Source organism: Embiotoca jacksoni, unplaced genomic scaffold (genome assembly GCF_022577435.1).
Source record: "Embiotoca jacksoni isolate LCO1_2020_lvr unplaced genomic scaffold, fEmbJac1.0.p SCAF_4, whole genome shotgun sequence".
NCBI lineage: Eukaryota > Metazoa > Chordata > Actinopteri > Embiotocidae > Embiotoca > Embiotoca jacksoni.
The window spans coordinates 11,579,236-11,605,547 of NW_027185392.1; the positions used below are offsets into that span (position 1 = coordinate 11,579,236).

Here is a 26,312-nt window from a genome sequence, read left to right on the forward strand (position 1 = left end):
GTGAATGATGCAGTCATATTTTACAAGGCTGTTAGCTTACGGTCCTACAATTTGTTATTGTTTTTGCAATATGGAATAAAAACCCGACCACTCCAGAGGAAATTAGTGAGTGATTTCATGTTTATTGGTGCTCAGAAGAAGTCTAAATTTTTTTATCATATCTGCACTGACACTGGATTTACCAATGTGCCGCAATTCTCCTCCTTGACAACAGGAGGGCGATTGAAGACCCACGATGTAAACGCACTTTGGCAAACCATCTCAACTCAGCACTCTAATGCACAGTATAAAAGTAATTTACAGACAAACAGGAATCTTTATGCTATAACACTAAACAAACATACATCATTATTAATGATGTAATTAGTATCACATATTTTGGTTTGTTTTATTTGTTCATGTTGGTCATTTATTTTGAAAGTATTTACCGGAAACTTTACTATAAAGTCTCTGCAGTTTCTCTCTCTGACCATCAGAGGACAGCAGAGACTCGTGTTTTTAAATACAGTCAGGTCAACGTTGTACACACTCAAGGGGGAAAAAAGCTCATTAGCAACTGCTCCTATGTGCTATGTATTTTATGACTTATTACTTAATCACTTAGCTTTTTAAAATTAAAAAAAAAGCCAAGCAAGGCAATCATTGATAACCTACAGAAAATATTCAACATTCAACCAGACACCAAATAATAGAGGTAAAAAGGTGGGTAAGCTTTAAATAAAATCTGTATAAAATAGATAATATGAAGGCACGGAGCCACGTTTTCCCTCACATGAATGCAAACAACAATGTGGTCTTATTTATAATCCACGGATGAATGAAAGGAGTGTCACGTTGAAGTGTTTAGTTCTGCGTATGGGACGTCCCACCACCTCCCTTTCCATCCCAGCCCATCTCTTTTCTGAGCGGTCCTATAAAAATCCTAGGAATCCCAACTGTGCAGCAGAGAAGTGTGTCCATACCGAGCGTCCAGTATGACAGGGATTACTCTGATCTTCTTGTTCCTAGTGATTCCACTTTATAACACCGAGGAGCATGTTGTTAATGGTGAGTAGAATATATTTTTAATCACTCAGAAAACAGAGGATTTGTGTTGACATTTTAAGTTTTCCTATACTTCTATGACCACTTGTTAATTGCTGCTTTTTTAAGTAAGGATTATAAATACTATAAACCTTTAGCATTCTCCAATGTAATAGTTTATTATTTACTACTGGACACAGTGATCTGTTGCTTTGAATGCAACTATCCATTAGATTAGTGTCATTATGTCTAATGTCCAAAATATGTCTGAACACGCTGCAAAAAAAAAAATTCAAATTCAAATTATCTGTTATTGTAATTTATTTTGTCTGCATGTGGAAAATATTAAATGCCAAAACATTTGTGTAATTTAGATTAAATGCAGACTAACAGTTTACTTTATATTATACTTTTGATATGCAATATAGCATATTATTGTAGCTGTAAAATATAGTTCTCCTAATTAAAATTACTGAAATAAACCCACTTTAAGACCTATCAAAAACGTTTATATTTTATTGAAGCAAGATCCTAAAGCATCAAATATTCAGAGTCAAAGATGGTCCAGGTTATGTAGCCTAAATTAAATGAACTCATTGTTGAAGCCCTCTCTAGAGCTAGTACTGTATGAAATTGTGTTGTTAAAGTGCAGCCTTTGTCTCCACTGCAGAGCTGTACACCCTGATAGAAAAGGGTCAGAGCAGCTTTGTGGATCCATTTTTGAGCAACCAGAGCAGGCTGATGGTCAAAGAGCCCTCACTGCCCATCAACGAGCTCCTGGAGAAAAACAGCAAGATAACCGAGTCCAAATTTATCCTGCATCCTCTTCCCTCTGCTGTGTGGCCGAAGCACAGCGACCTGGCCCCCATCCCTCGCCACCACAGTCCCCACAACAAGAGCAAAAAGGGCCCCAAGAGCGACCGTCTGCTGGAGCACAACAGCGACAAAATCCGAGGAGAAACTGTCGGTCTGCTTCCCAAAACCCAGCCGATGGGAGCTGCAAGTGCCGCCGCGAACCGCACGGTGCCGAGAACCACCCAGGACACCCAGTCCAACATCAGTCCGCCCCAGCACACCGAGCCGGAGGGACACCCCAACTCCAGACCCAGACCTCCTCCCCACACACAGCCGCCTGCTCAGCCGCCACAGACGGCCGCTTCTCCGCGCAGAGATCCCCCCAACCGACGCCTGGACCCGGAGGAGAACCGGCCAGGGAAGTCCAGTCTCTATCAGTCTGGTATCGGTGCGGCGACCCGGAACAACAGCCGCCCGCCGGTCCTCTTCAACCGGCGCTCATCCAGCCTGCTCTACCAGTTCGACGTCCTGAGGAGAGGTACGGGAGAGTTTGATGTTTTCTGACCTTGAAGTCTGACCTGTAGGCTATATTATTATTACTGAGGTGTCTATATCTTTGACGTTACTTCCCTTTGGGATTATATTGAAAATAATTAAATTTATGTAAGACTTTAGCCACCTGGACAACACTTTGATGCTTCAATATTCATTACCAGCTATAATCTGTACTTTCTGACCTATAAAATGCTATATGACGTCATCACAGCGACACATAAACCAACATTTTTTGCATTAGTTACAGAATGAAAATGCTGCATTTGGATGGTCTAATATGAAATATAATTCCTGTGACGTTAAACAAAAAAGTGTCAGGAGGACAAAAAGTATAAACCTGGAATTTAAAAAAAATGATATCCCAAAATATATAACTTAAACAAAAAGAGGGGAAAAATGAGGGGAAAGCCAACTTTACTTGCTAGTGCATCCTGGGGGCCTATAAAGGTTTAACTTGTTGACCATGTGATTATGTTGTCCCTTGTTTCTGCAGGGGATCTTTGTAGCATCATGTCAACATACTGTCTCCTGTCTATACTAGTGACTAGCAATGCCCCTTATAATACTTTTAACAGTTGGATTTGTTGCTACTTAAGTGGAAATAACAGTAATATCATGATTATACACAGTTCACAGCGGTTGTAGTGACAGTGATGGTTTATACATTTCCTCTGGTAGCTAATTAACGTCCCCCGCCATAACCTGGCTGTCACCGGGTCCCTTTATGTGCGGTCCTTTTGGGAGGTTATAACAAAACTAATGCAAAGCAAGTGAGAAGGTTCTGATTTTGCAATTAAAACAGAAAATGTAAGACCGGTTTGATCCCCTGTCACACTATCTCCTTCAGTCCCCTGCTGGGTTTTATAATGACAAACTTGTTCTTTCTGATGACACGGGAATGAGAGTCATGGATGACAGACAGTCACTATCTCTTTTTCTCATCCCTATATCTTGCGCTGTTCTTGTTCTCCGCAGAGTCCGACTTCACACATGACGCCTTCTGCATGAGCGAGTGCAGAAAAGAAAAGGAGGAGAGAGACTATTACTGCTACAGCGAGTTTGGTATGTAACCAATGTGAGGCAGACTTTGTCAAAGGTAGACAAACAAAAGTGAAATGCTGCAAAAGCTTAAGCAGTCAACGTAAACTCCACTGGTACCTATTGGTGCATGTAGTTGTGTCTGTAAACTCACTTATGTATGTGGTAGTTCACAAGTTGATGACTATCTACTGTTTTAAAGTTTTTATAATAATAAACTCGTGTTTAAAGCCGTGGCAGCTTAACATGAATTATGAGACCATAAGCAGTAGTTTACTTCTAAAACCACATGTTGACAAAATGGTCCTCTCAAAATGGGGCTTATGTTCTCAAGGTCGTGTGTTCCCAAGGTGTGTTCTCAGAATCCTATGTTACAAGGGCCTTGTTCCAAAGTGTTCTATATTACCCCATGTCCTATGTTCCCAAGGTCCTACGTTCCCAAAGCCAGACTTTGCCGCGGGCCCCAAGTTCCCAAAGTAGGTTCTCAGAGTTCTATGTTCCCAACGGTTCTATAGTTCCCAGGGTCCAATGTTCTCAAGGTCCTGTTTCCGAGGTCCGTGTTCCCAAGGATTTAAGTTCCCAGGGTCCTATTTTCCCTGTAGGGCCCCAAGTTGTAAGGTCCTATGGTTCTCAGGTATCTTCCTAAGGTCCTAAGTTCCCATGGTCCTTTGTTCTCAGGGGTTTAAGTTCCCAGGGTCATATGTTCCCAAAAACCTATGTTTCCAAGGGTTTAAGTTTGCAGGGTCCAAAGTTACCAAGGGCCTATGTTCCAGAGGGTTTAAGTCCCCAGGGTTCTATGTTCCCAATGTCTTGTGGTCCCAAGTTATGGTCCCAAGTTCCTAAATTCCCATGGTACTTTGTTCCACAGGTCCTAAGTCCCCAAAGGCCTATATTCCCAAGGTCTGATGTTCTCCAGCTCTATGTAGCACACAATGGGAAGCTGAAAAAGATGTCTCCAACTCTTTATTATGATAATATGACCTAAATTATTCTGGGTTAGGGTTGAACTGGGGAACATAAGTTATTGGGAAGCTGGGACCCTGGAAACATAAATATGCACCCGGTATAAAGACTGGAAACAAGGGGAAACCGCCTGGCTCTGTTCATAGGTACAGGTGCATAAACCCTGTAAAACCAGTGTGTCATTCTTTCACTTAACCTCAGATTAGACAAACAAGATCAAATTTAACAAATAGTGACTTTTAGATGTGCTGGTGTGTGCCATTGCCTCCTGTTTTTGCTAAGCGATGCTAACCAGCTGCACAGATTTGAAAAAGGTCGGCCATCTCTTAGCAATCTAAAGTTTTAAATTAACTTTAAAGGTTTAAGTCAGAGTGGTATGAATTTCCGATATTGTGGCATTTGACCATGTTTTTCTGTCCTTCTGAAACAGCTGTCAACGGGATTGTCCATGACATTGATGTGTTGCGCAAAGGTATACGGCTCATTACACTGATGGTCAGCAGTGATGGCTTCTACAAGATGAGTCGTCTCTATGTGACCCCAGACAGCTTTTTTTTCAAAGTTCGCCTTTTGGTCTTGGATACCTACAAGTGCAGCAAGCCCTGCCCTGATATCAAACTTGGTGAGTTACAACGGAGTAAGACAAAAGATCTGCCTTTAAACTGGCAGAGAAACTCTGATTTAGTGAAAGAATAAAAGTGCCTCAATACCAGCAAAGCATTGCTGTGCAGGTTGACCTCTTACAGCTTGTAATAACTACTATATACTTATAATAACGTGTCTGTTTTATGGGTTAAATTATGTAGCTATTTAAATGATAAAAAGAAGTAATATTGTTTGATACATGCTCATATTTCCAGTATCTTTTATTTATCTGGACTTGATCATGGATGATCAAGAGATCAGGTTTAAGATTTAACTTAGAAATTAAGGGACATGTAGAGTTTGATAATTGATATTCTACATAAATGCAATCATTAAGACCCATAAATGAAGAACTGTATGACACATTTACACCAAAGTATCCCTTTGTGGGATGTGGGAATTCCATTTTCCTGAGATCAGCAGAAGCAGTAACAACCAGCTGCTTAGTGCAAATGTGGAATTTGTTCGACTTTTTTTTTTTCCAGTCACTCCAACACTCCCTCTGTTTGTTCCCAGGAACCAGATACATCATAATGGGTCAGCTCTACCACCGAAGGCGCCACCTTCCCAATGACCTCTTGAACCTGCTGGGCAGTAAACTGAAGCCCGGCGACGGCCTCCTGCGAAGCAACAACTACGTCAAGAGGTTTAACAAACGGAGACACCAGAAAGCTCTGGAGGCCACCCGTTCCAAATGCAGGTGAACCGGAGATAAGACTATCGCCCCCTACTGCAGGGGAAGACATTAGACATTGCAGCTGACACAAACTGATCTTAACTAACCCTTCAGTATTGCGCAAGACAGAAGAAGACGTGTTTCGGAAGGCATGGATTTACTTTAATATGGACTGTTACGATGTATCATGATATTGGCTCATCTTTTTAACTAATCTGTTAAATTCTCAGTCCTGCCTTGTGGTCTCTTTGAAAGAAAACACAAGCAGCTTCAATTAAAATACAATTTTTTTAACATTTGGGGCACCAAACGAGGTTGTCCCATTAGCACAGTTATTTTCTCAAAGTAGCAACTCCACTCAAACTCCTCATTCATTCATGGCTGGTTCATGAAGTCCCTAAATTATTAAGGTGTCAAACTGGCTTACTTTAAGGGGGAAGTTTAGCTTTAAAGCCCACATTTTTCCATTTAGCAGGGAATTAGTTTAGAAAAACAATATATAATATTTTGTCTTGAGAAAGAGTCACATTTTGTCTCTTTATCCAATCACACACATGAACACACATTTCATGGAGGATCTTTGGCTCACTGTTTTTGTCACTGGCATAGTTGGTACTCGGAGCAAATGTTTAACACATGCGTCCATATTTAACTCTTGAAATCTAGATCCAAATAGACACATTTAAGCAAGATATAGAAGTTTCCCAAAAGTTTCCAGAAATTATAGTTTTTCTGTTTTTTATCACAGTTTCCTTATCGATTTAATAACTTAGAACCTTGGATATCATTCTGTAAATCCAACATTTATAAATCCTATTTTAATTTGTCATTGATGCTTCCAAAGCAATATGAATGCAAAATATTGTATTGCACTGATTGTTATTGCTTAGTAACACCCAGGCTAGTGCATGATGTCACTGGGTGATATTGGTAAGCAGGAAATATGCTGTTAAATTAAGAAACATTAAGTACATTAAGTAAATTAAGGGCCTGAAAAAGTTGAAACACAGCACAGTGAAGGAGGAAGAGGAGGGGGGGGGGGGGGGAGTCAGAGAGGGCAGAGGAAAGGCTTATTTTTTTTTTAACTTTAATTATCTGTCCATGATGAAATGCCTGCCTGAGTAGACTGGGACATCAAAAGGGGCCTTGCTGAATGAGGAGGAGGTGTGGTTTTGTTGGGTCTAAGCCATAAATCTAATCCCAGGAATCTGATCCTTCACACACCTGGAGACACGACTCACAGAAGTGCCTCCGTCACAGCTCCCTCTTTGGATGCCTCTTGTTTTGTTGCTTACACAAAAACATACTCCTCTGGGAAGGCCGTTGCTGAAACAGGGTATTTAAAGTATGAAGGCAGGATCAGAGGAAAAGGGAGTTGGGGGGCAAGATGGAGGAGGAATATAGGAGTTTATGTAAAATGACACAGGGAGGGAATTGAAGCGGTAGAGGGGGAGTTGGCTCTGTCTTTCTAAAGGGATTGCTTCTTATTTAATCAAAAATCCCCGGCTTGATTGTAGAACGACCCTGAGCTCATGCTTCTTATGAAAGGGAAATGATTTGCACTGAACGCCTACTTTGCTTTACTAAACTCAATAAAAATGTGTATTTGTTTTGTACTCAACGGCCCTGTGAGGAATTTATTTATCTTTAAACCAACCCCTTCACTCACGCAATCGCATACATCTACCCACAGACTGAGACACTGATCCTCATTCTCATTCCCAGTGGCTGCATGAGAAGAAGTCCCCAAAGTAAGACACTCTAATTAGAGTTTAACAGCCATGGTCTCGGTCTTGCCTCCAGGAAGAGAGACTGACTTGGGAACTTGGATGTTGCGGCAGGCGGGGCTGAGCCTGTCTCCCCCTCCGCATGTCTGTCAGCTCAGGTCGGTTCCCAGGCTCGATGAAGCCTCTATCTGGGATCAGCGCTGGAGGGAACAGATGCAGGCGGGCAGGAAACAGGAGCCTGCTCCACATTGTGGCTACTATCGCAGCGGGAGGACATTCCTCATCGCAGAGGATGTAAAGGAGGAGGAGGAGGGAGAGAAAGGAGGGAGGGGAGGAGAGAGGGTGGGGTAGGTGGGAATGTCTCAGAGTTGCTTCCTGTGTGATAGCCCCCAAACGACTCCGGGCTTGTGGTCATGCGGTGCTTCCAGCGTCCACGCGAGTCTCTGGATCCATTTAGTGGTTTGAGTGGGGAGTTAAAGAGATGGAGGTCGAGCAGAAGGGTGTGAGAGGAGAGTGAAAGATCAAAAGCTGGAGGTGGCCTCATGTCATGATGGTCATTTAATCACAGGAATAGTTGTATTTTTTTTTTTTTACAGGGGTCATGACCTTGTCCCTCACCTTTCTCTTAAACCTGCAGATAATTGACAAGTTAAGCTGAAGGTTGAACTTGCTGTTTAGGGCCAGATTCATTTACTGAGGGGCCTCAGAGCAACAATCAGCTGTGGGCCGCTGTGGACAGCTCCGTTTCTATCACTCTACTCTGCACTGTTTGTATTAGTGGGCACATTTTATAGTAATATATAAGTCTTTCTACAGACTTGGAGTACAGCTGGGAGTACAGCTAAAACCGCTGGTCATATGTTATATCGAAATATATGCAAATATACGCAAATATGTGCAAAGTGATATTAGCAAGAAGTCGTTTAATCTGTACCGTGGTGTGCTGCGAGGTTCTGTCCTGGGTCCGAGTCTGTTTGCTTTGTGTAGGCTTCCCTTTGAGCAGCTGATCAGTTCATGTTATGGTTCATCGGAATTTGGGTGCATTTGGGGTCTTTTTTTAAGAGGCAGAAGTAGAGATGACAAGAAATAAGGGAAAGAGCGAGAGATGCAACAGAGGTTCCTCTCAGTTTGGGGATGTCGCCGTTCATGGTCAGCGTCTTCACTGCAAAGTCACAGGAAAGCCACACAATAAGTTCCAGGCATCGACCATCATTCTATGCAGATGACACTCAATTATATATCTCATTAAAGTTCTGTACAGTAGCTAAATTGTCCAGTTTTAGTTTGAGAAAATGGATGGCTGATAATGTACAAAAGTATTTCTTTCTTCCTGAACCAGCCGGTAACCAGGTAATGAAAGGGCTCATTTCTCTTTCCTCTGAGATCTGAGCTACTGACTCCTGACCACCATGTAAAGTGCTTGATTCATTCCTTTTTTCTTTTTTTTTTCCCAGCTGCGGAGTGTTGCTAAACTCCAGCCAATTTTCTCCCCAGCTGAAATGGAGATTACCCTCACACTCGGGTCTCGACAGTTCCCTCTTAACCAAAACATATCTGGACTGTTTGCAAGTTCAAAATACTGCTGTTAAAGCTTATGACCAGATCATAAAACAGGTCTCCTGACACTGATCTTGATTTCTTTACACTGGCGTCCCTTCAACTTCAGAATGAAATTTTAAATTCTTGTGATGCCTTTTAGAGCTGCAGGATCACACAGCTGCCTATTAAACATCTAGAGCAGCTCCACCTTACCAGTCGGTCTCTTTATGGATGCTGTGACACTTTTAGAAAGCAGCTCAAGACTCTGCTCTATGGACTTGCCTTTGCATAATCTTTACTTTTTTCTAATTATGTTTTTAAGTCCCTGCAAGCATACATTTCATATCTGGTCCCATACATACATGTATTTTCATTGTGAAGAATTTTGTGACTTATTCTATAATGGATACCTCAAGAAACTGCCTTTAAGAGAACTTAAAGACCAAAGACAATAACAGAAGACACCATTTAAAAACTGGTGTCAAAAACATTACTTTATTATCTAGGATGAAATGTCCTATCAAGTACAAAAGAGAATTTCTTCAGAGTAGTCACAATCTGTTAAAAACATAGAGTACTTTTAATCTGCAGTTACGTTTCTTCAACATTACTCAAAAAACTGAGAAGTTTTCATTGATATGAATAAATAATACAAGAAATGCAATGTCAATATAGAAGTTATGCTGAACTGGTTGGTTTCTTACAAAAAAAAAAACTGTACAAGAGTTACTGTGTCACTCTACCCCGCTCAAAAACCTTTATGCTCACAATATGCAGCACTTTTAATATAAAGAGCAATTTCACCTAAATGTAGAGTTCACTTCAATTAAGGAGAAAAAATAGACAGGTAAAATATACAGGGGGGCTTAGTTGCTGGTTCAAATAGTGAAAAATAAAAGTTTCTACTGCTCTAAAAATTTTCCATCTCTACATATTTGGACAGCAGAAATATACAATAGAGATTACAAACAGTGGATAAAGCACATCATCAGATTACAAAGTGACAGACATTTGTGTGAAAGACATACAAACACAGAGAAGAGGACAGAAGCTCCATTATCTCTCAGCTCTGCTTCTTTTTTTTTTTTCTTTTTTTTTACACAAAACTGTAAAAACTTTGGGATTAAAACTGAAATGTTTGCCTTATTTGTTGACTGTTTTAACACATAAAGACAACTCTGTGTCTTATAGCTGCTTCCCTTCTACAAAACTGCTAATCACAAATTACAAAAATGTTCCCAGATATGCTAAAAATGCAGCTATAAAATTTTCATACAAACCCCGCGGTACAAACGCTCCCCGGTCCCCGCTCAAACTTTACTCCCAGACATACTGCCGCAGACCGCAACATAACTGAGTTGATGCTGAGTGGAAAAGTCCATTATCCAATTACTTAACCATGCTTTGAGGGGGAGTTGAGAGACGTATGTGAGCCAACCTGTCAACCTCAATGAAATGTGCTGGAAGAAGTGGCTGAAAGATAAGGGGAGAGAGACTTACAGACTCAGCCACTGACAGAAACAGACACAGATCTTTAATGGGATGGAGGGAGGTACAGGACTTATAGTTCAGCCTTGTACAAGTTTCACCTTCCCTGAAGGTCTAACACTCTCCTCTGCTCGCCTCTGGCCCTTTACCTCCTTCAAATGATCAACTTGGAACCAGCTGAGAGTTTTCACTCGCGTTTCAGAGGAACACCAAATTTTGAAAGGTCAAAAGATGGGCAGGATGCAGTGGGTGGGATGTCCTGTCCCGTCCTGGGTGTTTCCCTCTGGAAATTCACATGAAAGCAAGTGGAGTGCTGTTGACGCTCTGAAGGAAAAACTAATCTCAACTATTTTTCAGAAGTCCATCAGCATCAGGTTTGAGAGGGAATGTACAGCGAGATGTGCCCATCACAGACAGGTTTGAAATCGATGTTTAATGAGGCTGGTTCATGCTTCATGCAGGGCTACACACCTGAGGGTATAATCCAAATACTGTGATCTAACTGTGTGAAGAATGGAAGGTGATGCTGCGCATTCATCCAACACTGGCTGAATAAAGCGGGTCTGTAATGCTGACTGGTTTCGATGGGTTTATTTTTTTCTGGTGACAGATGGGTAGTGACGTGTTCTCCGACTAAAGAGCTGCTTTCAGTAATGTAGTCTTTAAATAAGAGAAAAATGAACTCCAAGGTGGATGTGAAGCCTGCATGTTTTGCATATTCAGCCTCATAGGAAACATCTCTTGATATTGTGACCGTGCAAATTTACAGCCATTTCCATGTGAAGCAGGGACTGACCTTGAATAGGATGTTTGTATCGTGAAAATGTGAAATGTAAGGACCTCAGAGTGGGAAGAACAAGAAGCTGAATCTTTGCTATAGAGGGTACACAAAACAAATTAGTGATCAGCTACAGAGTGAACTTGGGAGAGTCTGCTGCTGCCAGGAGATTAGACCGCAACTGAACATCCAACCACCTGACTAATCAACTTCTTCTCTTGGCGTCCTGCTTCTCCGTCTGCGTCTTTCTTCCCACCGAGGCGCTACACTGGCGGGAAAGGCTGGCTGGGACGTAATGAGGCTGCCGCTGCCCTGCGTCTGGTCTGAAGGTGGGACTTCTCTGTCGTTATGTCCCACTGACACTTTGGATGAAAAGGGGCTTTTCAATTCACTTCTGTCCCTTTAGCACTGCAACGCCAGTGTTGGTGGGTGGGCACTTTGACAACGGGTCGGGGGAGCGAGGGGGGTGGAGGGGTGGGGGGCTGTCCTCCACTCGGGTTCAGATGCAGCCTGACTTGGACCGTGGGTACCTTAATCATTCAGGGGAAACCACAAGGCTTGTCTTTTTGACAGCTGTTAGATGGGAGCTAAGAGGCTGCTGACTGTAGCTTGTTGTTATGTGACCTACAGAGACAGGCAAAGAGAGGAGGAGGAAAGCAGTTGGAAAACTTCTTGTTTTTCTTTTTTTATTAAAAGCTTTACAATATGACAAAATATGACTAGGGGGAAAATACAAAATAACAAACAATACAAAAACATGTATTGGATGCCAGTGGGTCAGACACTTTGACATAGACCAAGCAGCCATGTTGGTGAAATGCTATTGAAATGTGTGATGTGATGTCCACCCAACAATGTATATACAAGGACTGTTTATTTTTTTTTTTTTTTTTTTAAGCGGAGACCGCCAAGCTCGCCATATTTAGAATAGGACAGCTAAACTAGATTTTTCTCCACTCTATCTTTACAATTTCTACCATTATTTCCTTTAGAACATAAAAATAGTCCTTCACAAAAAGATATAGTATGAACATAAAATAATATTATACATGGATACAGCCAATAAAAAGAACCTAATAAATGTTGCATGCTTGGTTTAAAATTCTCCGCTAAGAAATGAGGTAAAAATGTTCTGCTGCAGCATGTTATGACCAATACAATAGACAACTGTTCTATCAAATTAAGATAAATTATGTGTGTGTGAAACTTAAGTCTGATTTTACAATCAAAATCATTAGCGATCTGTTTTTCCAAAATTTAATCCCATCAAAGAGAATGACAAGCTTAGCAAAACTTAATATTTTGCCTTATACCCAACTCAAATATAAACAAAATGTCATCTGTTGCAAGAGTGTAAGAAAATACATTTTCCCTTGAATGCTTTGTGCTACCAACATGGCTGCCATTACTAGACAGTAGAAACTTTTTTTTGTTTGTTTCCTTTAGCTTTTAAAATAAAAAATGATCACACCTGATGTGTGGCGTCATATATGCACTTTCTTACAAAGTTTTTAACGCTGTTTTAAACAAGTAAAAACAGCAACATCCAGGATAACAAATTAGGTTTTGTTTGTTTTAAGAGTGACCTCAGCACCCAGGAGTTTGACATCACAATCTGCAAGAGAGAGAGACAGAGAATGGATGGTGTCAATACATGCAGGTGGAGTACATCACCATTGTTGGCATATAAAGCTGGATGCAAACCACAAGACCTCAAATAATTAAACATTATAGCTGAGGTGCTCCTAAAAACTCAATGTTTTGAGATAATAAAGCTGAGATCTCACCACCAACAGAAAAACTCACCATGAAATGTTCAGCTGGTTCATTACTAAATAACCAAATTGAAGCACAGCAAAGCCATTTAAAAGACCATAATAACAATATATATATATATGTATATAAATAATTGGTTCTCAACTAGTGAGTAACAATGAATGAGTGCTTGAAAAATAATTTGAGGGGGGAAAAAAGGTCAAACTTTTATTTTGAAGTCTACAGAATTTCTGCTGCTGCGCTTTTATTTTGAAAGGCATAGGTTCCCCATGAGGCAGCATGCAGGCAGTAACAGTTTGCTGCCAGTGTTATTGTGACAATAACGACCAAACTAACTCCGTAACATCAGTAGTTAGTTCTCGGCATTTGTAAACAGGTTCAGGATTAGATAAATCTGGTTTGATTTACTTAATTCAAGATAAGTCTGCTCTTTATTTCATATTTCAAACACTTTAATTTAGATTCTTGAAACATGACGAGTTTTGTCAGTTTAAAATAGTCTTAAAGCATGTCTGCCTTTTATTTAATGAGGGTTTTTTTTTGTATGCGTCGTGTTTTTATCGGTGCATGAAGGCATTGTGTATCACTAGACAACTTTACTGTTAAATAAATTCGAACGGTTTAAAAATTCAGGTCTCCAAATGACGGAGGAAGAATCTGGGTCCTGAGTTGAGAGCAGTTGGGAACCACTGATGTAAATGAACTTGTTGCTAACATCTTGTAGTGTGCATCCACTCAAAGCAATCACATGATGCAGCGAAGGCAGTGCAGTGAGGTGAATTCAGAGGCACAACCAAGCACAAGCAGACAGTGGAGTTCATCACCAGCTCAAAACCTGAAACTAAAACAGAACTGAGTCCGAGTCGAGTTCCCGTATCTCTTGTGTGGTAAAACATATCGGGTCAAATCGAGTGAATTTGGCTTTTCATTGTGTTAGCATTACTAGAAACACAAAATAACAGCAGGCGATGCACCAGCATTTTAACACAGTGAAAGCTGAAGCAGACATTTTGTTATGGGTGGAAAAATCAGCTGGCTGGAGCCTGAATGTGTGAAGAATGAACATCCCACCAAGATGGAACGAGGGCGCAACTGAAAACTCATACTGGGAGCAAACCATGAATTAATTCAACACCTCAAACAAATCAGGTTTTTAAAATGACACCAAACATGACTCTTAAAATCTTATGTGTAGTGTTTTGACAATGTTAGTGTTTTACAGACCCGTTCTGGAGACAGTGTGAGCATTTAGTCACGACCCAGACAAAAGTAGGCGATTAAAAGCTTAGAAGAAACACATGGTGATGACCCAGAAAATCAAAGAGAAGGAAGAGTCAATAAACTTTTTTTATGTTTGTATTTAAAAGTTCGATTTTATTGGTCTCACTGCAGAAAGTCTGTGTACCAATCTGCTTGGGAGGTCAAAGGTCAGAGTCAGCTAAACAGCAGAAGCTGCTGATGCTTTGTATCGTTCTGAAAGACACTTCACTCGTAAGGGTTGATAAAAAAAAAAAAAAAAAGTTTCCCTTTTTTTTCCCAGAGCAAAGCTGCTGCCATTTTGTTTTTCTTATCCTCATCACTTTTACTGTTGATCACCATCATCTTACCTGCTGGCTTTGAAGCCTTTGAGCTTCTGGACGAAGAAGTTCTCCAGAACCTCGGCACACTGGTAGAAGGGCGAGTCGCTGGGGTTGTAGTAGCGGCAGTTGTCGAAGATTTTGGTCATGTCTGCTACAAACTCTGTCAGCTTGACGTACTCGCGTTTCTGTAACCTCTCCTCCATGGTGGAGAGGTCTGAGAAAAGATGATTTCAAAATACATTTGGTCAAAGACTGTATGTACCGTATGGAATACGAAAGCATCAAGAAGCTTCAAATTTAGGTTCTTGCCAGAGAAAAACATCACACATGCAGAAGCAGTGGATAAAAATCTGGCTTCTTTTTTATCGACTTTGTTCCACAAATCAGCGTGCTGCTTCAAAGTAATTGCAGCTTTCGTGGTACGCGCTTGACAGACATTCAATTTTGTTTCCTGGGAGCACAGTGCATCACTTTATATGTGACAGAAAAAATCCAAAACCCCTGCCAGCGTTAACCTCGATCTACTCAGTCTTCCAGATCAGTTACTGAGATGTGACCGAATTGTCATTCCTGAGGAGAGCGTCATTATCGTGAGAAAAAAAAAAAAGCCCACACAAAATTATTAAAGTGAAGATCACTGCTCTCACTTCTCTGAGGTTGCTCCTCCGTTTCAGTGTTACTAACCAGGTTAAATCAAGTTGAAAACTTATAATGAATGAGATATGAGTTACAGGCAACAGCCGAGGCTTCTTATAATCTACTGCTGCCGGTGGTTTGCTCTGCACGGCATCCCCAGGGCTGCGTTTTAAACAAACACGCCGACTCTTGACCTCTTTAACCCCCACCCAGCTGGCCAGAGGCTAACAAACCTCACGGTCAATATCAAAGACCTCCTTATTCTCCGTCATTAGATTTCATCTCAAAACCCTCCAAAAACTACTAACGGCTGCAGCTACACCGGCCAAAAGCTCTTTTTGTTTTTTTGAAAACCCAACAAGGTCTTTTTTTTTTTTTTTTTTTTTTTTTGCGGTGGAGGGCAGACTGGAGGACTAGAGTTTCCAGGACCAGGCCAACAGGAGCCGAGTGTGGGGCCGGACCCTTTCCACAGGGAGCCCCGCGGACCCGGAGCAGCTCATTAACGGTTTGTTTGTATGGAAGTTCAAAAAGGCCCTGTTGACGCAAGTCCCCATTTACATGGCCGGTTTGATCAGAGCTGGAGGGCTTCCTCCCTGTCGGCCTGCTGGCGGCTGTGTTTTAATGTTTAAGATATAAAGCCTGGGTGTTACTTCCAAAGCCTGAAGCAATTATGAAATAAAAACAGCAGCACTGAGGCAACTTTATCTTCTGAACAGGGATCGTTTCCAATGCCGGTCTGAGTGATTCACAGTATTGGTTATCTTCTGACTCAAGTCATAATCTTATATTCATATTCTTCTCCTTAAAATGCTACACAGCGCAACATTATATGTCGGCTGTCATTAAAGTTGGTCAAACAAAGCCGTCAAAACACGTTTGACATTTTTGCAGAACTCTACAGACTTCAATAGTTTCTTGTATTTTGTGAAAGTAGCCACTAGTTTTTTTGTTTGATATAAACATCAATATCATACAATAAACTGCATATCACATTTTCTAAAAGACCAGAATGACGTTGTCAAGTTGTGTGAAGTTTGTAGAATAAACATTCCCAAATTCAAAAATATTCATTTAACAATGACAGAAAAGACAGAAGAGCAACAAATTCTTACATTTTAGAAGCTTGAATCTTCAAATATTTCATATTTCCCTTATCAAATAACTCAAACCATTACTCAAAATAAAAAAAAATTGCACCTGCAAAATGTCACTGAAATCGATGACGAGGGCCAAAGCAGCTTTGATCGCTTTGCTTCCTGACATTCAAGGTCAGCAGGGAATGATTTTTTTCTGATTTAAGGGACAAGTTTACAAGAAAAAAGGAAGAAGTACTTTTTCCTAACTCGACTAACCTTCAGCAACTGCTGACATAACATAAAGGCCACCATGAATAAAACCCAAAGTAGGAAATGTGCATTAATCAACCTCAAAAATCGAATTTATGTTGCAGAAAATAATTGCAACATGCAATTTCTAGTAAATGAGCTGGAACATGGAACATTTGTATGGTACATTAGATCTTAATGATAGTATCAAGATTTGACTTGTTAATATGCATTTTATTTTTATAACAGTGGAACAGACTTCTAAAGCGAGTTAGTGATAATATTTAGAAAAAGAAGGGGAGCTGTCAAATGCAGAAATGTGTCAATAAGTGTACAAATACAGGCAACCAATGGTGTGAAGAACCCATAAACGGCTCAGGTCCGTGCATGCTGCCGACCTGGAGGCTAATTTTTAAGTCATGTAGAAGAAACAGAGGCTGGGAACTGTTCACTTAGGGACGTTGTTGAAAGATTTTCGCCACTCACCCATTGGTTCCTTGATAACCCTGTAGTAGTCCGGGGCATCGTTTGTATCCACGGGCTCCAGGAATGGCCACGCCATTTTATGTGCCTGAAGAGGAGGGAGGGACCAAATTAAAAAAAAAATGGACATAAAGACACTTGAGAAAGCTGAAACCACTGAAGAAAAACAAACAGCACTATGAAAATGACACTGAAAGCAGGTGGATCAACACAGATGTTCTCCCTCTTTTTTCTTTCACACACATTTGGACAGAGGAAGAGAAGAGAGAGAAAAGAAAGAGAAGCGAGAAAAAACCCGCTGAGGCCAGGCAGCTGTCCAAGTAGGGGAGCCCAACCCATCAGATAAGACGGACACAGAGGACTTTTGTTTGCTGCTCTTACACTGTAGTGGGGCTGCAAGGAGCTGTGTTAGTGTTTCTTCACATCACTGACAATAAAACTACTGCTACGGTGCTGCTGCTACTCCAGCTACTGATGAATGTGTTTGTGGACTTGTTTAGAGGCAAGTTAAATGATAATCCTGGATTGTAGTGCCATTGAATAAAGTGTCTTGCCTACCAAACTACAACAGTCCATTCGCCACTACAACACTTTATGCTTCTGTTCACCTGCAAGGAGCGCAAGATCCTTCGCAGGCCTTCGTAGTCCTTGTCAGTGAGCGGCGTGAACACCGTCATGGCGTCCTCTGTCGACTGACACTGCGGACACACGTATTCGTCGATGTGGTTGGCTTCGCTCTGCAGGATTCCCACACAGCGACCGTGATACCAGTTCTGACATCGATCACAGCCGATGTAAAACCTGGCAGGATAAAAAAAAAAAAAAACTCGTAGTTTATTAATTGTTTCTCAAAAGGTCAGAGGTCAGGCTGGTGATTTGTAAGTTAGGTTAAATCTTAACTCATCAAAACAAGCTTTGCTAATAGAAGAACTGAAGAGGTACTGATGTTGAAGTACATAATTGACTGTTTCTCATTTTCAGTCATACAGTTTTCTGTTGATTTATAATCAGATTAACTGATTATATTTTGCAACTATATTTTATTTAAGTACTTGGCTACTTCTGTCAGTGTTGTTACCCAATGTTAGTAACATGCACATTTAATATATTGACAGCACAAAACATTTGTTTTGGGGTGTTTTTGATGACATCCTTCTATTGTTACAGTTCTGCTAATGCTGGCTCTGTTATATTTCTACTCACTGATTAAAACTATAAACTACATCATTCTATGTAGAGACCTTGAAGGTGCAATATGATTTCTAGTTTTAGAATGGTCAAAAATTAACTGAAACTATCAAAAGAATGTGGAAAAAAAACCTTTTTGTCAGAGACGTTTAAGTATTGTGTTGGAGAAATCTACTAAATATATCATGCAAGCCTGCAAGCCCAAGCCTGTCCGTCTCGTAATACCACTCCGCACCTCAAGAGGCGACTGTGAGTCACTGCAGCATCCAGTCTGCTCAAAAGAACCTTAAATAAATGCAGGGCAATATTATGTAAATTCAATCAAATTACCAAAACTCCAAAAGGCAGACTAAATGCACATTTGACTCCACAGTGACTCACTATCGCTGCCTGAAGTACAAAGACGGTATTACTAGATGGGAATTAAATCTTGCATATTGCACCTTTTATGTTTTGGATTAACTGCAATGCAACAAAGTAGACTCCTTACTGTGACTCGTCATATGGTGTCTGACAGATGCAGTACAGCTCCTCTGTGCTGCCCTCCTGGCCCCGTTTACACTCCACACAGATGTAGTCGTCCATTTTCTTGGCCTCCTTCTCCGTGATGCCCACACAGTCTCCGTGATACCAGTTGGTGCAAAGATCGCAGCCGATGTAGAACCTTCAGGAAGAACAGGGACACGGAGACGTTGCTGCTATTGTCACAAAGTAGACACTGACTGGTTTACAGTACATAAATAGATTGACCAAACTTAATCTTGGTTTTTAAAGAATTTGTATGACCACTACTGGAAGACAGGTCTCATTAAAGAATTTTGTATGTTTTTGTTGTTGTTTTTTGGATGAATAGTGAGTCTGCAGGTTGAAACCCTGCCGATGATCAGACTCTATAGAAGAATGGAAACTATAACTGGCTTGTGAAAGTGAGATCGGTCATGTCAGATGATGTCTTTTGACCTCTGGTTTCAGCAACAATTCAAAGTGACTGTGTGCTTTGATAAGGACTGACAACCTGCAGAGGATGCAAGCTCTTTACACCGCAATGTAAAGTGGGTGGAGACAGTTTCTGACACATTTGAAGAATTGGATTAGGCTAATTAGATAATACATTAAAATCACCCCCATAGACTCCATAGAGATTACTGGCAAAGTTCTTTTAGTCAGTTAGAGCCATTAGATCATTTGTGTTTTGTTTTGTTTTTACTTTTAGTATTACTTAATTAAATTTGAGTGCCTACTGCCATCTTCAATGCACCCATGCTTGGTAACACAGCGTTTTCACTATTATCATACTTGGTCTCGTCATAGGGCGTCTTGCAGATGCAGTAGAGCTTGGTATCCTTCTTGCTGTCCTTTGTGTTCGTCGTGGAGATCATTTTCTTCTTCTTGGACTTGGCTGACGTTGGCATCTCCCTGTCCTCCTCCCGTTTCCTCTTGTGTGAGGAGGTGACAGTCGTGGTGAGGTGGTGTTGAGAGGTGATGCCATGCGTGTGTGCCAGAGTTTGCTGTTGCTGGTTGTGAGCTGCTGCCGCGGCAGCGGTGGCCTTGGCTGCCTGATGGGCTGCAGCTTGAGCCCTCTCCTTCTCCTTCTCCCTCCGCATCCGCAGCAGGTCCTTCTTTAGCTCCTCCTGAGGGACATAATGCCAGGACAAATATAGGGAGTCAGATTCTGCCATTAAATAATGTTTTGAAGGGATTAAGGTGTTTCTTCATGATTATCTTTAAGGCTGTAAGTCCAGTGTGTAAACACGTATGCATTCCTATATGTTCTCATGTTCCACCCTTCCTTTATACCTGGGCCTCCAGCTGCAGCTCCTTGTCGAGAAGCGCCCGCTTCTTCAGAATCTCCATCTTGAGGCTCTCTTTGTGTCGGTAGAGGAGCGAGGAGAGCTTACTAGCGTTGGCCAACCTCCTCTTTGCCTCTACCACCTCCTCCTTCTTCTTCCTCTTGGCCGCCTGCCTCTCATCCTTGTCTATGCGGTCTAGGATGTACTTCATCACCTGGTTGCAAACAATCATCCTGAACAGACATCAACAGAAGATGGGATTAATTAAAGGAATTAATCAGAGTTAAATTTTTATAACCTTTGGTTAGTTACAGCACATCATAAGCGCATATTGTCACAGTTAAGTGTTGTATATCAGTCCTCTCATGAAGTCACTTGCAGTCACAATAATTCATGCAAATTCAGCAAATTTATTACAATAATATTTGCAGAAGCTTACTAATTTTGCAAAATATCTCTGTCGTAAAGTTTCTCAATAGAAGTTCTGCTAAAATCACTGCAGCACAAAGTAAGTCTTTCCAAACAAAACTCAGTTTGTCAACAAAAATAACTAATTTACTGTCAACAGGGCTCTTCAACCTCTCCTCATCATCAAAACAAATAAAATAAATAAAAATCACTATCTTTCTCATCATGTTTTTTTTTTGTTGCAAATTTCCACAATTAAAAAAAAACATATCAACTCAGCAAACTGAAGCTCAATGTTTGAGAAAAGTCACCAAAAAACAGGAAAAGGTAGTTTTAGTCTCTCCTAAAAACAAATTTCATAAAACAGCACAAACGAATTTAATAAAGGCCCACGTAAAAAAAAGTGCTGTTGCTCATTCAAAGGTATTTTTAAAACATTTAACACATATAATAGTCCTGCTGAGAGAGAAGAGAAAGATAAAATGTCTGGGAGGGAAAAAGATGATCAGATATCTTAAGCTAGAATTCTGACAGTCAAAGTCACAGAGGAAGAAATGTATCCCATGACACACCAGTGGGCCGGAGCAGAGTATTAATCCAAACAATGATTCAATGTTTCATAAAGTACAACCTGCGTGTCTATTGGTCACTGCAAAACAAAAATCTAACTTTCCACAAATAATAAAAATGAGTCAAAGAACAATGAGAGCATTTATCTCATCAACACAAACCGGTGAGTCATTCTGCTGTTTCAGTTGTGAAATGAGTAACTACAACATCCGAGGTTTGACTCATACTGAACTTCCTTCCTTTCTCAGCTGTGAACAATTACGTAAAATGTGAAAAAGAAAATAAAACCAAGTAAGCTCAGTTAAACAACAAAGCCTTTAAAAAAAAAAAAAAAATCCTGGACGTTACATGACCGCTTCCTAAAGGTGGCTATGATACATCATCCCCAGTTGTGTTACTGGGCCACGCGTTTCACAGATGTTAACAGGTCTATTTAGTTGTCCAGTGTTTATTTGTGTAAAGCTTTGTGCTTCAGTGGCAGGGGAGTGGAGCTGAGAGCTGGGAGAGAAGCATGGTGAGAGAGGAACAGAAAGAGAGTGAGTGGGGAGCTTTGAAAAAAATGGATGAGGAGGGAAGAAAGATCTTATAGGCATATTCCAGTAAATCAGAATGCATGAGGATTGAATTTGTGGTGATACACGTTCCTGTGAATCAAATCAAGTCGTAGGAATATGACGCTCCACTGCAAATATTCTCTCAAAATCCAGTGTCAGTCTGTGACAATAAATCCTCATAATTTATGGCTCTATGTCCCCAACTATGTTCACTCGTGTTCGCTAACATTCACAACTAAGATCGAAAGTTGTTGCCTTGTTCAGTGCACGTTTGTGTGAATAGCCACAAACACCTCCGTGGCTGCTGAGGTCAGAGATCGGCCAGGGTTCCTGCAGCGGCTACATACTGCAGATGCAGCATGAAAAGTGAGGGAAACACAAACACGCGCCAGCTGACGTCAAAGTTCTGCGTTATTGCAGACAGAGTCATGTTTTGGAGGAAGAGATCGATAGAAAAGGGTGACATTAAGAAATGGAAAAAGGATAAAAAACTAAGCAAAGTCTGACAACAAACAGAGCTGCTGCAGTGATGTCACTGTAGTCTAGCTTTGGTATTTCAGGTCTGTGTGAATGGGTACAGTGTTTACACACCGTCTGTGGACATAAACACATGGTTGCCAGGGTCAGTTATAGGTCCGAGTTTAATCTCCCTGCTGCGTTTACAGGAAGAAAGGAGGAAAACCTTTTAAACATTTCACTACTTTTGTTTTTATTTTATACGTTTTATTTTGGTTTTTATAGCTGTACTAGTCCTGACCTAAAGTGTTCTCTATTTCTGCATGTGGGATGACCATTCATCCCTGATTATCATCCTACTGACTGAAAACACTCTAATTTCACCTTCAAATGAACTGCTAATCCCACAGGCTCAAATACTTTTGCCACACAGACAGGTTATATTGGATTATGATCAAGTATAATATTATAATCTCTATTGTTTAATTACATTTTCTTGATCTACTTTCAGGATGTCATATTTTTGTAGAAATTTCAAGCACCATTGTAAAATAAACATCATGTGAGCAAGCCTTTCAGGGAAAAGAGCAGCTGGCATCCAGGAAATAACTACTGAAAACGCTTTAGAGAAATTGAGTGTGAACATGCATCTGTTGGTGGTTACACACCCAAAGGTTCCCATGCTGTGTAGTACCTCCCATCAGGGTGTTGGACAAAAGTCAAATACACAGAGGAGAGGACAACACAGACTGCCTCCGTAATAACGTTACAGCTCCATATGATAAGAACATGGGCATAGGACGGCATCGAAATCACAGACAAGCGATGATTCGTAAGAAAAGCCTCAGCCTTTCTAAAACATTTCAATATAAACCTTTTAACTACAAATAAAATAATCATTCCGACGTCTTCTGACATATATCTGGACACAAACCTCTGATTCTCTTCTCTCTCTGCAGGTGTTAAGGTCTTCTTCTGCTTCAGGTGCTCGATCACAGCGTTTTGTTTCATGACCACCTGAAACACACGACACGAGATGTGACAACATGTTTAATGACAGAAAAGATTTTTTACATTTTGAGAGGAAATGGTTCTACTGGAGTAAAAACATTCATCAATCTGAACTTAATTCAGCAACCTTTTGTGACTTCAATGTGTACTACAAAACTCTACAGAAATGTATTATTATTGAAATGTGACCACTGAGTACAGGATGTCAAAACATACATTCGCACACAGTATTATGTTCAATAAACAGAGACAAGGGCCGAGCTGTAAAAATAAACCCGGGCTCAGTGGAGGGTTGGAGGATGGTGGCTGTTTATGTACTGATGGCTGAGAGACAGAGAGTGTTGGACTGACTACGACGGCTGCACGCACACGCGCACGCGCACGCACACACACACACACACACACACACACACACACACACACACACACACACACACACACACACACCTGTTTCTGAATGATGTCGCTCTGACTGGCTGCGTTGTGGGCGAGCTCTCTCTTTGCTTCTGCTGCTTGTCTTTTCTTCTGCTGCTGCTGCTCTCTGAGCTGCTGGATCCTCTGCAGCTGCTCCTGGACAGACGCTGCCTGGATGGTGACCACGTTTCCGATCTGTGCAGAGAGCAGAGTGGTAATCGGTTTGTGCGTCGAATGGAGTTGGATTTGTGTAGTTTCAACTTACAAAAGTAAAAAAAAAAGCTTCTATTTTTTGGTAAATATTGCGTAGAGGCACAATTCAGTTTTATCTGGCAAATGGAAAACAAGGCAACAAGAAAGCTGCCAGTTTAAGAAGAAACTGTTTATTTTATGACATATAAATCATGCCATCAGCTAAATCACACATTTAGTGCAATCAAAACATTTGGACTACAGGTAGCAAGGGTATCAAATCAGGAAAACGTCTGGTTTTCAATTTTTGTTATATTTTACTAGGGTCAAAACATCCTTTGAAGGCAATATCAGTTTGTTTCTGGTAAAGTAAACTGGATGTGATACCTGTCCTGCCTGAGCTGAGGTGGTCCCACTCTGTTGAATCTGAATTGGAAGCTGCAGTTTGATGTGCTGAGGCAAAGAGCCTCCACCCTGCTGGGCCTGCAGCTGGGCCAACACCTGGGGCCATGACACACAACATTCACAAATTTAACAACAACAACAACAACAACAACAACAACAACAGCAACAACAAATAGTTTATACACTAATATACTGGCTGGCCATATTCATCTTTTTTTAAACAGTTAATCATCCTGTTAATAGATTCTGTGTCGCCCCACCTGAGCAATTGTTAATGTAGTTAAAAGTGTCTCAGTTACTGAAATACAGGTGACCATTAATCTGTCCATTTTTTTTTTTTTTTATTGATAAATCAATTCACTATTGTTTTTGAAATGTCAGAAAATGGTGCAAAATGTCAACCAGTGTCCCAAAGCGGAAGGTGCAGCATAAAATGTCTTGTTTTGTCCTGACCAAGGGTCCACAACCAAAATATATTCAGTTTGTTAGCATGGAAGACTGAAGGAACTAAAGAATATTTATATTTAAGTGGCTGAAATCACAGAATTTGTGCTTTTTTTTTTATTATTATTATTACAAAATGATTCAAAAGTATTATCAAAATAGTTGGCGATTAATTTTATGCTGATGAACAAATATTTTAGTCGACTGATCGTGGCAGCTCTAAATCCTACCTGTACCTGCTGCTGCAGTCCAGACACACTGATGAGCTGGGGCGTCTGCTGCAGCTGCAGCTGGGCAGTTCCTCCCTGTGTTTTAACCTGCAGCGAGGTGGGAGACTGGATGGGCATATGGGCCTGCGTCTGAGGAGGTAACTGGCCCTGAGGAGTGGCTGATGAAGGGGTGCTGGTGGTGGCCAGTGGGGCTGCCCCTGCCTGGATGGGGGCAGCGGCCTGCTGCGCTGGCTGGGCTGGGGTCTTGGTGGAGGTGGAGTTGGGCTGACTGGGAACTGTGGTGGCTGGAAAATGAAACAGGGACAGTGCGGAGAGAGCAGTTTAGAGAGGATGAAGAGAACGCCATCTTTAAAACAGGACGGATACTGCATGCATACAAAAAGCTGATAGCTGAAAGATGTTTAACTCAAAGCTATAACCTTGTTTATGATTTATCCAATAAAAAAATGGAGCAAACAAGATATTTTGGAGTTTCTGAGTTCACTACAAAAAGCCCTAAAACCACATATATCACAAACTTAGTGTGCAGCTGGGTAAAAAAAAAAACTCATCCAATGGTTCTCAATTTGTGGGTCGTGAGCCAGGGCCATTCTGAGTGGGTTGCAGATGGGTGCAGGGGGAAAGAAGTTGAACTGAAGTCTACGTATTTCCGCTGCTATGCTTCTATTTTGAAGATGTGCCTCCCATAAGGCAATGCTAATGCAGTAGCCATTTGCTGCCAGCGTTGCCATGACAGTGACAACCAAAATTAATGTTGTCACATGACGCTCATTTCTAAACAGGTTTAGGATAAATCTGCCTTTTTATTTGGTTCAAGAAAACTCTGCCCTCTAATTATATATTTCATACAGTTCAATTCAGATTGTTGAAACTTCATGAGCATCACAAGTTTAAACTTGTTTGAAAAGCATGTCTGCCTTTTATTTCAGTCCATTTTTTTGCACTATTTGCAATTTCGTTGACCTTTCTTAGTTGAATTTTGTATTTTTAACAGGAAATGAAGGCATTGTATATCTATTAATATTGTGAATTAATATGTAAATTTGAGCAAATTAAAAATTTGCATCAAAACTTGATGACAAAATTGAGAAGCACTGCTCTCATCTGCCCTGATCTGCATATCTGTTAAGTGATCCATGCTTGGGCGGTGTCATACCTGTGCTTGACGTGGGTGTGGCAGCTGAGGCCAAGGGGGTGAAGAGGAAGCGCTGCACCTGGCCGTTGGGCAGTGCCGCCTGCATGAGCTGCTGGCCGGGTCCTGGAATAACGGTGACTCCATGAGGTATGACCTGCAGCTGGCCGGTGGTCTGACCCTGACCCTGAACCATCACTGTCAGCGCCTGTTGAGCACCACCAACACCGGACTGCCGATCCACACCGGACCCAGCCTGCTGCTTCTGTAGGAGGCGGAGCAGAGAGGGGGGGAGGGATCAGTCCTGACAAATCCAAAATTCATTGCCTGTAGGGAGAAATTTTGCATGCATTTTCTAAAGAATAGTCATTTTAGTCATCCCAGATTTCCCACATTAACTGGAATTTGTCTGTCAAATCAACTTTACTCATCCTGTGTGAACAAAACAACCCCACCTGAGATGGCTGGAGATGGATATTGTTCGAGAAACT

General features: G+C 41.1%; 2 protein-coding genes across 7 annotated transcripts in view; one reads left to right on the forward strand and one right to left on the reverse strand.

Annotated features, from left to right (window-relative positions):
* The first annotated feature begins 959 nt into the window (after positions 1–959).
* LOC138208990 (UPF0450 protein C17orf58 homolog) lies at positions 960–6,714 on the forward strand. Its single transcript, XM_069167287.1, has 5 exons — positions 960–1,047; positions 1,694–2,356; positions 3,349–3,435; positions 4,805–4,996; positions 5,536–6,714. The coding sequence occupies exons 1-5, from the start codon at positions 975–977 to the stop codon at positions 5,721–5,723; spliced, it is 1,203 nt and encodes a 400-aa protein (XP_069023388.1). The 5' UTR covers positions 960–974; the 3' UTR covers positions 5,724–6,714.
* A 2,723-nt stretch (positions 6,715–9,437) lies between these two features.
* Positions 9,438–26,312, reverse strand: part of LOC138209661 (nucleosome-remodeling factor subunit BPTF-like) — a 48,608-nt gene continuing 31,733 nt past the window's right edge. For 4 of the 6 annotated variants that reach the window (XM_069168392.1, XM_069168389.1, XM_069168391.1 and 1 more), the window contains 12 exons: positions 25,846–26,086; positions 24,690–24,973; positions 23,998–24,111; positions 23,452–23,613; positions 22,928–23,010; positions 20,013–20,238; positions 19,512–19,846; positions 18,706–18,879; positions 17,636–17,828; positions 17,031–17,115; positions 14,611–14,797; positions 9,438–11,851 (listed from right to left, as the gene is read on the reverse strand). In XM_069168392.1, the coding sequence (XP_069024493.1) occupies positions 11,815–11,851; positions 14,611–14,797; positions 17,031–17,115; positions 17,636–17,828; positions 18,706–18,879; positions 19,512–19,846; positions 20,013–20,238; positions 22,928–23,010; positions 23,452–23,613; positions 23,998–24,111; positions 24,690–24,973; positions 25,846–26,086 (2,121 nt within the window). In that variant the 3' untranslated portion in view covers positions 9,438–11,814. The other 2 variants (XM_069168388.1, XM_069168390.1) reach the window with 2 other exon arrangements.

What these genes read in the sequence shown, in the direction of transcription:
- LOC138208990 (XM_069167287.1), top strand. Translation starts at nt 975, where the DNA reads ATGACAGGGATTACTCTGATCTTCTTGTTCCTAGTGATTCCACTTTAT. An exon ending in CGAGGAGCATGTTGTTAATG is followed by an intron (nt 1,048 to 1,693) that starts GTGAGTAGAATA and finishes TCTCCACTGCAG; the next exon opens with AGCTGTACACCCTGATAGAA. An exon ending in CTGCCCTGATATCAAACTTG is followed by an intron (nt 4,997 to 5,535) that starts GTGAGTTACAAC and finishes GTTTGTTCCCAG; the next exon opens with GAACCAGATACATCATAATG.